The sequence below is a fragment of the Eleutherodactylus coqui genome, chromosome 11, assembly GCF_035609145.1.
Source record: "Eleutherodactylus coqui strain aEleCoq1 chromosome 11, aEleCoq1.hap1, whole genome shotgun sequence".
Classification (NCBI taxonomy): Eukaryota; Metazoa; Chordata; class Amphibia; order Anura; family Eleutherodactylidae; genus Eleutherodactylus; species Eleutherodactylus coqui.
In genome coordinates, this window is record NC_089847.1 from 133,037,562 (window position 1) to 133,052,604 (window position 15,043).

Genomic DNA, 15,043 nt, shown 5'->3' on the forward strand with positions numbered 1-15,043 from the left:
TTGTATTAACCTACATTGAATTGCGCCACATCTTGGTCAACCCAACTCAGGACTTGACTGTACCACAACTTGGTAAAGCCACTGTTGGACTGCACCACGCTCATGTCAAGCCAACCACAGGTTGCACAACAGCCGAGTTACCTAAGGCTAGACTTCAACACTTCCTGATCGACCCAACAAAATGGATTGTATCAACCTATGTCGAACTGTGGGACGGCTTGGTCAACAGAATACCAGACTTCCCCACGACTGGATCAACCCAACTGAATGCTGAACTGCACCATGGCCGGGTCAACCCAACTGAATGCTGGACTGCACCATGGCCGGGTCAACCCAACTGAATGCTGGACTGCCCCATGGCCGGGTCAACCCAACTGAATGCTGGACTGCACCATGGCCGGGTCAACCCAACTGAATGCTGGACTGCACCATGGCCGGGTCAACCCAACTGAATGCTGGACTGCACCATGGCCGGGTCAACCCAACTGAATGCTGGACTGCACCATGGCCGGGTCAACCCAACTGAATGCTGGACTGCACCATGGCCGGGTCAACCCAACTGAATGCTGGACTGCACCATGGCCGGGTCAACCCAACTGAATGCTGGACTGCACCATGGCCGGGTCAACCCAACTGAATGCTGGACTGCACCATGGCCGGATCAACCCAACTGAATGCTGGACTGCACCATGGCCGGGTCAACCCAACTGAATGCTGGACTGCACCATGGCCGGGTCAACCCAACTGAATGCTGGACTGCACCATGGCCAGGTCAACCCAAGCAATGGAAAATATCAACCAACATCAAACTGTGCCACGGCTGGGATAACCAAAACCAATATTGGACTGCAATACTCCCATATCAACCCAACTCAAAGCCGGATTGCTCCACAGCCAGGTCAACCCAAGGCAATGGATTGTATCAAGCACCATTAAACTACGTCCCAGCAGGGTCAACCCAACTCAATTCTGAACTGCACCACAGCAGGGTCAAACTTAGGCCAAATTGCGTCATGCCTGGGTCAACCCAACCCAAATGTAGAATGTGGTAAAACCATGTCAACCCACAGCCGGACTGCACCACGGCCAACTGACACTGGCACAATTTCAGCACAGTCTTGCCACCTCACCTCTCCAGATGGTAGGGAAAAGGCTGGCGGGCCCTCCTGTCCAGGATGTTGGGGTGTGAGGACTCAAGCCAGACCCAACAGGTTGCCCCATTCTGAATTTTGCCATGAACCCCCCTTAGTTTTATCTACACTCCTGGTAATCTCTATTTCTCACAGTGGTCAGATATTGGGTGGCATCTGGTGGGCACCATACCTCTTGTGGGATGTTCCAAGCCATGTAGACGTGACTCTTGAACTCATCCATCCAGACTTCAGCCACCCGCAAGGCGTTTCTCCGGACGTGGGCCGTGAGGTCCTCTGTGTACGGCTTGTGCGCTCTTTCTATATGGGCTATTCTGGAGCAGGGTAGAACCTCAACGCTACCTCCACACTGCCATACCTAGAAAATACACAAAGAGAGGAGATCACAATGCGGGTCGCCCACCTGTAGACCCAACACCAAGGTAAAACATCACGTCTCCCGAAAGCCAACCTTCGCCATCGCTTCACCAAGTTATGGCCTAACGCACGGTCTGGGGGTGCCTATGGTCTGTTTAAATATGGATACTCATAAGTGGAGCTACAGTGTGTATTGAAGTCCTACTTGCTGATGGTTTCCAGGTAGAAACAGTTTCTGCCCCCTCATCAGGACATGAACACCTAACGCCGGTATTTGGGGTTTAACTTTGATGCTGACCGATTTGCTGAGCTGTAAGACGTTTTAACTTATAGCAAAGTCCATCAGCAGCTGCTACTCTGCTTGCTGACTGTTTCCAGATTACTACGTTTGCTTTTTCTGCCTTGGAAAGTACAATCAAACTGAATGATGGCGTCCTACTACATCCATGTGGACTCTCAGATTTGCTGGAGTTGCACGCGGCGCTCAATGACTAGAAAACAATCTACACAGAATTGAGGATCGCCCGCCGAAGAATAAACGCAATCTGTCAGGAGCAATGGAACAATCTGCTTCTGGAAATGACATCCCGGGCAGGGAATTCATCTGTGTCTCTGCTGGATCCGCGCCGCGTGGCCATGTCTGGCAAAGGGAATGCATTTAAATAACAAATAGTGCGCGTGTGCGGTCACCCCGACGCAGCAGACGCGACTTATCCGAGAATTTAATGACAATATTGATCACTGGCAGAGATGAAAATCCCGTTTAATGCAGTCACCCGCGCCGCCGGATCCCCATCACAATACAAAGAAAACAAATTATACCTTCATTACCATCTGTTACGTCAATTATTTATGCTCTACCCCGCCGCTGGCGAGGGGGCGGCTCACAGCTTGGCACGTACCATTGTGTCCGGAGCTACTTATTACAGGGTTCAGAGCAAATAACTGGGTCTCTACAGAACGGGAGAATCAATGCCGCGTCCTGTCAGCGTGGTGAAGGGCAACGCCGGGCGAGGAATTAAAGGGCAACGTCTCTAAATGTGCAACAAATCCACAGATAACTCTATAGCAAGTGGGAAGTCATCTGCATTAGGGGGCATCCAGACGGGCGAGCTTCATGGGCGAGTTCTGTCCAAGAGCGACATGGACTGAACACACGCGTGTTAAAGACACGGATATTAATGCGTTTATCCACAAGTGATTCTGCAAGACTGAAGACTTGCTACAAGTCCTTACGAAGAATCGCTCATTACTTGCTATAGGATATATAAAAAGAATTGCATCCCACTCGCAGGCCATGCGATGTGCATGTGAGCGTGATGCGATTTTTAGCATTAAAAGCTATTGGAAGCACTTGTGATTTTCATGCGTGTGAAAAGATCACAAGTACGTAGATGCAAATTTGCAGTGCAATTATAAAAAATGCATTGCAAGTTTACAAGCGCAACATTTCTCGGACTGATATCTCACTCACCCTTGTGAATACACCCTTACTTCTATACCACTGATCCTGAGTGCCATTCTATATTATTCTCCAGAGCTGCACTCACTATTCTGCTGGTGGAGTCACTGTGTACATACATTACTTATCCTGTACTGATCCTGAGTTACATCCTGTATTATACTCCAGAGCTGCACTCACTATTCTGCTGGTGGAGTCACTGTGTACATACATTACTTATCCTGTACTGACCCTGAGTTCCATCCTGTATTATACCCCAGAGCTGCACTCACTATTCTGCTGGTGGAGTCACTGTATACATACATTACTTATCCTGTACTGCTCCTGAGTTACATCCAGTATTATACTCCAGAGCTGCACTCACTATTCTGCTGATTACTTGAAAATGTAAAGCAGTAGCAGCTGCAAATTGTGCACATATGCAAGCCAGTATATATAGAATTGCGCACTCCTTGTCCTCCGGTCTGCACATTGCATCTCTCCAGCTCCTGCACTCGTACCGCCCCAGCGTGGCATGAAACTGGAAGACTGCTAGAGTGCTGGGAGCTTATGTAACAGCTGGGAGCCACTGGGACCGTGATTGTGCCATTGCTATAAGTGAGGCTTCACACGAGAAAATTGTAGGAAAAATCGAGTCTTTGTTCCCGTCTCTTGAGAATAACCCCGCGGCGTCTCGCTGCCGCCCGTCATATTGTAGTGCGATTTTTTAAATTGTGAAAGTCAATAAGACTTTCTAATGTTAAAAATGCATCAGACGAAAATCGCAAGTTTGTGCGATAAAAAGGAGGCGCCGCGGGGAACACGGGGGAGGGGAAAAAGGAAAAAAATAAATAAGCGTAAATGAAGGACGAAAAAAAAAAATCACATCACATGAGCGAAAATCAGTGATGTCAGAATTCTCTCTTTATTCTTGTGAAAATCGTGTGAAGTCCGCCTAAGTGATCGCATCATCAGAGCAGAAGGCTCATGGCGGCCGCGCCACAACAACATACGCTGCGCCAGCCCTGCTACGATGTTCCACTGAGTTCAATGAGGCTTTGCAGACCTGCGTTTGAACAGTGATTTTTGAGCGCCGTCTGCTCCATTTTTGCGCATTTAGCGAACCTTATCACAATGATGGAGTGCGCTAAAAACACTGAAAAATGCTGCAAAGGGGCATAGAAAATGGACCTCTTTAAGGGAGGAGCTAGTATCCTGTTGTACCGCCTCTAGCTTGGATACAAGATGTGTCGGGGGTCCTGAGCCCGGTCACATTGTGTGCCCCCCATCCACTGGTCCCAACACCCCCTAACAGTCTGGTCAGACGCTCCTCTCTACTGGTGGTCTGTAGGGGGCGTCCTGAGCCCGGTCACCTTGTGTGCCCCCATCCACTGGTCTCAACACCCCCTAACAGTCTGGTCAGACGCTCCTCTCTACTGGTGGTCTGTAGGGGGCGTCCTGAGCCCGGTCACCTTGTGTGTCCTTACACATCCACTGGTCCCAACACCTCCTAACAGTCTGGTCAGACGCTCCTCTCTACTGGTGGTCTGTAGGGGGCATCCTGAGCCCGGTCACTTTGTGTGCCCTCACATATCCAATGGTCCCTACACCCCCTAACAGTCTGGTCAGATGCTCCTCTGTACTGGTGGTCTGTCGGGAGGTCTTGAGCCCGGTCACCTTGTGTGTCCTCACACATCTACTGGTCCCAACACCCCCTAACAGTCTGGTCAGAACGGCCGGTGGGGGACAATTCATGGACACGACCTTCCAACTTCTCACACCCCAATAATGCGCCCCCCTCTGGTAACGGGGTGAAATCTGTTCTCTGCGTCGTAGAGGCGTCTAGTTGTCAACAAGCTCTACAAGCGGAAGAAGAGGTCACCACACAAGGAGCCTCCGAGAGCCTCTTATAGGGGGAACCACTTTTAGGGTCTGCGGAGACCAGACCGCTCATCTAATTACAACAACTCTAAGAAGTTACAGATCTGCCTGAGATGAAGCTGCAGGACAAGTTCTGTAACAACATAACTTCTTCTGGGGCGGATTGTTCTTTGACAAAGAGTGTATATACAAAGCAAAATATAGGCGGGCATTGATGGCTCCGCGGGGCACTTCCTGAGGGTACAGCATGGTGGGCACTGTAGATTAGTGATGACCATCGGGAGGGAGGAGCCTCCATCGGAAGGGAGGAGCCTCCATCTGGGGGATTCAGGCTCCGCCCCTCATTGGATACAATGCAGTGCATAGTTTGGTCCTTCTGCCTCCTCTGTAGGTTACCAAGTAGAGAAGTAAAACATGTCCAAGGATCAGACTCCATGGGGTTTCTTTGTAGTCTGTAGCCATGGAGACACACAGACCTGCATAGGAGCTGTATACAGTGCTTTCATTTTGTATGCATTGAAACAATGATAAAAATAAGCTGGTGAAGCATGCCCCCTGTAAGGACATAACGAGGACTTCACCAAGTGGGCACTATCTGTTATACATGGGGTACGGGAGCGCTGTGCTCTTACAGGTTATAGTGCAGAATTACCAACGGCTCGGTCTTTGTTCCATAAAATGGCGCAGCGATCTTTTGCAGCCCCTCAGACTCCCCTATAGGTCTGACCGCAGCGTGGAGATTTGGGGGTCAGAGAGGGACTTGTGTCCTTTCCAAGGTCCCTCGTCTTTCAGCGCGGTCATGAACACTTTACAAGCTGTCTTGCAGCCATCGGCCTCCAGTTTGAAGGGCTCGTGTTCCAGAACAAGCCGGGCGCCATCTGCGAGGTGGGACGGCTGCCATGTCCGTGGATAATACGGGGGGTGCGGAGCGCAGATACAGCTACAGAATCTAATGACTGCTGGGAGACGCGCAAGAGCTTGTCACATAACCAGATGCACTGGGATCATTAGAGTGTCAGCTCTTGTGCTTCAACTACTGGATAAAAAGGGTTGTTAGTGGCACAAAGAAGCACTGTACTGACTAGCCAGTGTATCTAAGCTGCTTCTGTGGTACCCTCATCTGATCTCCTCTAATCTATATGTATACTGTCAGCTGAGCTGCTGTATCTAATCCTACCATGTGTGATATGGTCTGCTGAGCTGCTGTATCTAATCCTACCATGTATGATACGGTCTGCTGAGCCGCTGTATCTAATCCTATCATGTATGATACGGTCTGCTGAGCCGTGTATCTAATCCTACCATGTGTGATACTGTCTGCTGAGCCGCTGTATCTAATCCCATCATGTATGATACGGTCTGCTGAGCCGTGTATCTAATCCTACCATGTGTGATACGGTCTGCTGAGCCGTGTATCTAATCCTACCATGTGTGATACGGTCTGCTGAGCTGCTGTATCTAATTTTACAATGTGTGATACTGACTGCTGAGCTGCTGTATCTAATCCTATCCTGTGTGATACTGTCTGCTGAGCTGCTGTATCTAATCCTACCATGTGTGATACTGTCTGCTGAGCTGATGTATCTAATCCTACCATGTGTGATACTGTCTGCTGAGCTGATGTATCTAATCCTACCATGTGTGATACCGTCTGCTGAGCCGTGTATCTAATCCTACCATGTGTGATACTGTCTGCTGAGCCGTGTATCTAAGCCTTTAAAATCTGCTTGATAAGGTTTCACACTGCTCTATGAACCAAACCAGCAGGGGGCAGCAGAGAAACATTAACTAACCGGGTATTTATGAGACCAGTGCTTGCAGCTCTGGATGTGACTGGAGTAGAGGACATGCCATTAGTGCAGTGAAGGATTTGTAACGTGTAACCTGAAACTGTAGGATTATGATCCGCCGAGCGGGACTTGGTCTTTCCGGTCTGATTCTGTTGCGCAGTGCTCCCGTATTTGGGCACCGCTTTACGTGTGCGCCATTTATCGCGCCGTACTATTTGCGTCTACCTCGTATCCGTGCTCTGTACATTATTATTTGATAAAAAGGGGGAAAAGTGCTAAAATCCTGAGGATGAAGAACCGTGCCGCGTCTACACAAAGGGTTAATGCTGTCGCAGTCTTGTCCAGGACGCGGCGTTCATGGCGCTCGTTTCTGTGTTCCTCTTTTACGGCTCGCTCGTTATACAAGGAAACAATAAGCATTTCATTACGGTATAAAATGATGAACCCGTCCGGCGGGGTGTCAGACATCAGGACTGGCGCGGGTTTACATGGCGACCTATACTGCGGCCGCGATTCCTGCTGTACAGCCATTATGTTTCCAGCAGAACCTGCCAGACTCGCTGCTCTCTGGCACAGCTTCCCGGGGGCAGCCGTGCCTGGATGGGTACGATGCTGCCGGCTGCTGCCAAGAGGAAGGGGGAGGGGGGGGATTATACAGACAGCTGAGCAGGAAGTTACACGGTCATTGGAAGGAAAATGACACATTTTAGACACTTCCATTGCGCCAAAGATCGATGGTGATGACTGAAAATGTTGCTGTTCGCCTTATGGTTACATCTCCCTTTACTCTGCCTGCGCCAGAGAATCCCAGGCACTGCGGCAACCGGATCTTCCTGGTTCATCCTGATCTTCCTGGTGCTTCAGACGCAACGATTATCGTTCAAAATATCGCTAAATGATGAACAAAAATGTGTTCACTGATCGTTCATTCCGTACGAGCATCAAAATCATCGCTCATTCGAGCCAAAAATCATTCTGTCTCAAATAGAATGCAAACATACAGTGTAGACTGACACGAGGACAGAGAGGCGCTGCAGCAGATGCACTTGGAGAAAGGCTCACGGGTAAGTCTGATCACATATAAAGATCTGGACTCACAGGCTGTTATTTCTGCGGACACGCCGGCGCGAGGTAATAGCGCCCACTAATGGTTGTCACCCCGCATGTTGTAACGCAGAAGTAGAGATTTTTTTTTTATTTTGTGTTTTTTGTCCCCCTCCTCCAAGAGCCAGGACTTGAATCTCCCCACTGCCGGACGGCTGAGGGTCACGTGGTGTTTTTTAATACCATTAAATCTACTGTATAAAAGTAAAGAAAAACTTTCAAAAACTTTTCGGTGTGGAGAAGCGCTGGGGTCGGGTAACACAGAGCAGTAAAAAAGGGAGATGGAATAAATCCTCCACAGTGCCACCTATTGAAAGGCAGCATTCCTTCAAGTCAAAGTCAGACTTTTTATACAAGCCTTGTTACAATGACTGGGAATTAAAAGACTCCTACTGTACACTGATGAAGGGCAATAACCCGGAAACAGCTGTATGTACATGGAGTCTGGCTTTGCTTTTGATTCCCAGTCATTGTAACAAGACTTGTATAAAAAGTCCCACTTTGACTCGAAGGAATGCTGCCTTTCAATAGGTGGCACTGTGGAGGATTTATTCCATCTCCCTTATTTGCATATTACCCAGAGGAGCGTGCGTGGCCATTTGAGTCTCCTCACTTAGTTTATAGTATATAGTTGCTCTCCCTAAGGAGAAAAGAGCGTTTCTGAGAGCAGTAAAAGTGACGGCTGAACTTTGGTGTCCCTGGCATCGCCCGACCCGCAGAACAAAGTGAGATCGTTTAAGGTTTTTCTATTTTTGAAAATACATTTTTCTTAAAAATGGGGGAGGGATTAAACTTTTAAAATTTACTTTTTAACTATAAAAGAAAAAAAAAAAAAAAGCTTTATTAAATATTTTTCTTGTTTTTTTGCATGTATTTAGTCCCCCCAGGGAACTTGACCTTGCAATCATTTGATCATTCTTACTGTATACTGCAATAATGAAGTATTGCAGTTTATAGCAATTTTTTTGATGTTGGCTTTCAAGCATCTGTGTGTGGTAGCCCTGAGAGCCTTCAGTATGCTAGCCCATCCGCACCCTCCTATAGCGCTGCAGGGAGTGCCAATAGTGGGAGGAGGACCCTTTCCCGCACCCCATCTGGATAGACATGGTCAGCTTTGCCAGCAGCACCTAAACAGTTAACGGCCGTGATCACAGCTAGCGCTGTAGCCGGTGGTTATCGCCTGTGTCTGACAGGGTGCACTCTACTCCTGAGCCCGCTCCATACACACATCAATATGTTTCTATGTGTTTGGCAGCTCTGGGGTTAAACGGTTTCCAGCATTAGCCCCATCCATATCCGATCGGAGGGGGTACACTGCTTGGGAGCCTCACAATCATTGGTCTGAAGTGGCTGTGGCACTTGGGTGGGCTCTGCAGTCTCTTCACTGTCCACCAGGGGCAGCGGCGTACATTGTAAAGTGACTGTAAAGCAGCCCAATCCCATTCACTTGCATAGGACTGGGCTGCACAGAGGCCACGTGATGAATGAATGCGCCATCCGTGGTCTGACAAGAGTGTGGGGCTCACCCAACCCCGTGGACTCTTCAAAGAGCTGATCAGTAGGGGGTCCTGGGGACAGACCCTCACTGCCCGGATACGGATGACCTCTCCCGCGGACAGGTCATCAATATCCTCAGAAGACTAATAGGCATAGGGAAGCCATAGTGGGAGGTCCGTCACTCGAGACCCCCTCTATGAGCGAGAATGGACCCGGCCCACCCTAGTATTACATGGTCCACTACTCATATGAATGGCCACCATGAAATACTACATTTCCCCTGCAGTGGACCGCTGTTTATTGGGTGATGTTGTACCAAGAGCGATCGGCTGATCACCACGGCGGCCACAATCTGAAAGGGGCTGTCCGTTTCCAGACAACATTCCTCTTATACCGCCAAACGTTCTAAAATAACATCAGCCGTCCTTCCCCACCCACCGCCGCCACGAGTGAGAGCTGTAGCCCCGCCGTCCTTCCATTGTTGGTTGTTCTTGCCAATGGGTATCCCATGACCGCTCCAGCCAATCGGTGGCCATGGTGTCACCGCCTGTTCTCCTGGCATCACCACTCACCTCCTGGGCACCATGATGCCAGAAGTTCAGAATGGTGATGCTGTGGCCTCCGATTGGCTGCAGCGGTCATGTGATACCCGAAGGACGGTAGGGCTACAGCAGGGGACGGGTGAGAATAGTTGATTTAGTTATTTTAGCGCCGTTCACGTTATACGGAATATGTCCTTGAAGTGACCCCTTTCGTTCTCTTTGATTCTTTGTACAGATGCAGCAGAGCTGACCTGGTTGTTCTCTTGTCTGCAGTCCTATGTAAAGTGCAGATACCTTGGCCTAATTGGCAATGACATGACTTTGCTTCATTCGCGTGACTCGGCTACATTTGTATATAATCCCAGAGAAGCTCATTAAGAAAAGTCCACTTTCCCCGGAGTGATTCATGATGAGCGCGGGGCGGCTGCGCTCGGCGGTAAGCGGTCATCATGCACTCGGACACAATGTTACCAAATGCATCTGAAAATCAGTCACCGCTGGGAAAACCAAGACAATGATTGATGGACGAGTCCTCCGGGCCGAGCACACAGCGCATCCGTCCTTGTGCCTGCAAGCATCGGGGCGGGGAGGGCAGAGGAACGGAGAAAGTGTCCAAAAAGATGAAAACTGGGGAACAGTTCCCTTTTACATAGTTTCTTAAAGGGAACCTGCCGCAAAAAAACAAAACCTCTCCTCCTCCCTCCCCGATGTGCAGGGACTGTAAACCCAACTGTTTGTGCTCGCCAAGTCCTGAAGTATGAAGCGCTTTTATCTGTCACCTCGTCACCCAGAGGCTCCTCCCCCTCCCTCTCTTAGCTCTTCCTGGCAGTGAATCCCATTACCATCACTGCAAGGACAACGACGTGAACAAGGTCCCTCCGAAAGGAGGAGGCTATGGCTTCCACCCAACCGGGACTAGAAGTGCAGGAATAGAAAATCAGGACCCAGGATGGCTGAACAGATGGAGCAACTTTTATTGTCCTCCCTGAGACTCCGTATGAGGCGAGATGAAAAAGAGAACTGGGGAGAGCATCCTCGAGGGAGATCCCTCCTCTAGATGGCGCTATAAGAATGATACAGAATAGGTGCTGCCGGCCTAGTACGCTGGTCAACCAAAGATTAGGTTAGCGTCGAATGCCGTTATGGGAAGTAGTGTAATATAACGGAGGCTCTGGCAACACCTGCGGGCAGTCGCTGACTTCTAGGAGTACAGTCAATGGTGTAAAGAGAAAGGATGCTTTATTTTGAACCTGCAGGTAACTCCTTGTGATGTGTGCGGACCCCTTCATCAGACAGCTGGATAGCCCACTGTTCAATTTTCATGGTCCGAAATGCAAAAACCCGACCATCGTTTGCCGCACGTATCCCACAGGTGGCTAAGGGCAGTACTGGGTCCGATGGGATGAGGCCAGCTGCGGGATACATGCAGCAAAGGGTAGTACTGGGTCTGATTGGGTGAGGTCAGCTGCGGGATACCCGTGGCAGAGGGCAGTACTGGGTCCGATGGGATGAGGCCAGCTGCGGGATACATGCAGCAAAGGGTAGTACTGGGTCTGATTGGGTGAGGTCAGCTGCGGGATACGTGCGGCAAAGGGCAGTACCGGGTCCGATGGGATGAGGCCACCAGTGGGATACGTGGGGCAGAGGGCAGTACTGGGTCCGATGGGATGAGGCCACCAGTGGGATACGTGGGGCAGAGGGCAGTACTGGGTACGATGGGATGAGGCCAGCTGTGGGATACGTGTGGCAGAGGGCAGTACTGGGTACGATGGGACGAGGCCACCTGTGGGATACGTGGGGCAGAGGGCAGTACTGGGTCCGATGGGATGAGGCCACCAGTGGGATACCCGTGGCAGAGGGCAGTACTGGGGCCGATGGGATGATACCAGCTGCGGGATACATGCAGCAAAGGGTAGTACTGGGTCTGATTGGGTGAGGCCAGCTGCGGGATACGTGCGGCAAAGGGCAGTACTGGGTCTGATTGGGTGAGGCCAGCTGCGGGATACGTGAGGAAGAGGGCAGTACTGGGTCCGATGGGACGAGGCCAGCTGCGGGATACGTGGGGCAGAGGGCAGTACCGGGTCCGATGGGACGAGGCCAGCTGTGGCATACGTGGGGCAGAGGGCAGTACCGGGTCCGATGGGACGAGGCCAGCTGTGGGATACGTGGGGCAGAGGGCAGTACCGGGTCCGATGGGACGAGGCCAGCTGTGGGATACGTGGGGCAGAGGGCAGTACCGGGTCCGATGGGACGAGGCCAGCTGTGGGATACGTGGGGCAGAGGGCAGTACCGGGTCCGATGGGACGAGGCCAGCTGTGGGATACGTGGGGCAGAGGGCAGTACCGGGTCCGATGGGACGAGGCCAGCTGTGGGATACGTGGGGCAGAGGGCAGTACTGGGTCCGATGGGACGAGGCCAGCTGCGGGATACCCGTGGCAGAGGGCAGTACTGGGTCCGATGGGACGAGGCCACCTGTGGGATACGTGGGGCAGAGGGCAGTACCGGGTCCAATGGGACGAGGCCAGCTGTGGGATACGTGGGGCAGAGGGCAGTACTGGGTCCGATGGGACGAGGCCAGCTGTGGGATACGTGGGGCAGAGGTCAGTACCGGGTCCGATGGGACGAGGCCAGCTGTGGGATACGTGGGGCAGAGGTCAGTACCGGGTCCGATGGGACGAGGCCAGCTGCGAGATATGTCGCTGTGGGTTATGTGTCACTGTGGATACTTTTAGGTCCTGCATGCAGAAGCAGGTGTGACCATTGACGGTTGGAAGTGGGATATGTGCGGCCAAGAGCAATAATGGGTCTGATATACAGAAGCTGAAGTGACCACCGGTGGCATATATGCAGTAGTGGGGCCGACATGCAGGAGCAGATGTGACCATTAATGGATGGAGGGATATGTACGACTGAGGGCAGCAGAGGATCAGATGTGGAGAAGCAGACGTGACCAGCAGTGGGATATCTGCTGCCAGGACGTGCCCACAACTATGGCTAAGTCGTGCCCACATCCCACCGCTGGCCACCAATAGCCACGTCCGCTTCTGTATAGCGGACCACGAGGAATTAACATGCCTTCCTTCCAGCAGGCTGATGACGGAGTCGGCGCACCTCGAAATCTCTTACCCTCTGGTTCAAAATAACGCATCCTTTTAATTTCAGCCATGGCGGCTACTCTCCACAAGTCAGCGACTGCCAACCGGTCGCCCGCGGCTCTACTGCGCCATCCCCGACACTCAGACCCAGGACCGTCCTTGTTCAAAGCTCTCAAAATCATTAAAAGCAGAAACTTTCTTGTTTGTTACTTTGTGTCATGTTCAGATTTGTGAATAATTTAAGCGCTGTAACGTAACAGATGGTCCGACGCAGACAAGTGTTCGGTCCCGGCGAGGCGCGCTCGCTGTGCGCACGGAATATGTAATCGCCTCCAACGGGAAGATGTTGTGCGATCTAATGTGAGACGCCATGGTAAGTAGCAGTAAATCAGCGGCGCGGGCCGAGCAGGTGTCGCCATCAGTAATCCTGACGCACGCGCCGTCGCTGCCGAACAGATAAGTACAATCCCGCCGTGTGACAAGCAAAGCGCGGCCGAGTCCCCGAACTGCAGCATATGTGCAGCTAAGAGATGACAGCTGCTGATAACGTCGTTAGAGGGGGAATGGATCCGGCGCGGCGCCGGGAACCGCTGCAGTTTTAATTTTCTCTTCCAACTCCCAGGAGGATGATGGGGATTGTCATTAAGAACATGTAATCATACAGGGAAATCATACTGTGTGCTTAACGCTAAGTAACGCTCCCTACTGATCGCCGCTGTCAGGCTTTACGCGCAGTGGGGCTCATATAATGAACGAATGGTGGAAATGATGGCGTTCGAAAAGCGCGGCGCATTTATTAACGTACCGCACCATTTTGTTATTTTTCTCCAACGCTACTTTTTCTTCTAAAGCGAATGTGCGCGGCTCAGATATTAGAGTCGTCGGTCATTTACGTAAAATAGGGTCACAGATATGTGGCAGTCTGATCACATGACGCAGGTGGAGCAAACGTAGTGCTGCTCACCAATATTAGAGACCAGACGTAGGTCACATCAATGACCACCGCACATGCTGTCTGGAACCCCCACTGATCAGCCATTTGCCCGGTGCACCGTTCTCGCTGCAGTGGTCAGGCTTTGTATTACAGCTCTCCCCCATCCAACCAAATCAGTTTCATTCAGTCTGATGAAAGGTCCATAGAAGACCTGAAAGTTCACTCATGTATTTTTGTTAGCCATTTGAAAAGTATATCTACAAGATTACGTGGTTTCTCTTACTGGGAACACTCACACTTCGCTCTCTCCCATTTACTTCAATGGGAATTTGGCCTGCAATACCAAGCCTGACCACAACAATGAGAATGGAGCTGTCTACTTCCTGCAATCAGTTCTAAGTGATCAGCGCGGGTTCCAAGTGGTAGACCACCACTGATCTACTATTGATAGCTTATACTGTGAAAAGGCCATCAACAGTTTACAACTGGACAACCCCTTTAACCAGAGAACAAAAGAAGGTCCCAACTCACAAGATAATTATTTAAAGGGACTTTCCATCTTTAGTCAACAGTGAGATGCCAGTGGGCATGTGCCAACTATCCTGGTGAGTCTTCCAACACCACAATATCATCCACTAGGATATAATGAACTGAGCGCCATAAGATGAGCATTTTGCTACAATTGTATCCCTGGCAATCCTCTGTAAACATTCAGCACTCCCCATGTTCCCTGCACTGATACATTGTAACAGACTATCAGAGAGGATCGTCTATAGACTGGATACAGCCTCCAGGAGAGAAGTATTCGGTCTTTAGGGGGTTTCCAGCCTCTGCCTTTAAAGCACATTCCCCATTCACTGACAGCAAGCAGAGAGATTGAAAATGATGAAACATTCAAACACAAGTTTGTGTACTTAAAGCTTCAGATTTTTAAGATTACATTTCTGGTCACAAACCCTCCGATGCGCCTCAGCGCCCCCTCTTGGCCTGGCAGTGGCTTACAACGCAGGCGCCGCAGTGCCATAATGGCGGTTAGATCTGGTAATAATGGAGATATAGAGCGCAAGAGCGGGTACACCGAGTCCTGTGCCGCCTTCATGGACTCTGAAGGCGGCCAGATTTAGATTTCCGAATGCTGCAGGATTTCCAGGATGTCCCCGAGGAGCTGAGCAAACAAATGCGCACACGGTTTTAGTATTTCACCACAGCGGCCAGCTGTCACAGCGCAGTCAGCGCCATTTCCAAGTCACA

General features: G+C 50.7%; 1 protein-coding gene across 1 annotated transcript in view; it reads right to left on the bottom strand.

Annotated features, from left to right (window-relative positions):
- The window catches only part of GALNT18 (polypeptide N-acetylgalactosaminyltransferase 18), a 182,882-nt gene that overhangs the window by 20,541 nt on the left and 147,298 nt on the right, over nucleotides 1–15,043 (bottom strand). Inside the window, exon 7 of the mRNA XM_066583549.1 lies at nucleotides 1,324–1,509. Within this exon, the coding sequence (XP_066439646.1) occupies nucleotides 1,324–1,509 (186 nt within the window). The remainder of the gene's footprint in view (nucleotides 1–1,323; nucleotides 1,510–15,043) is intronic.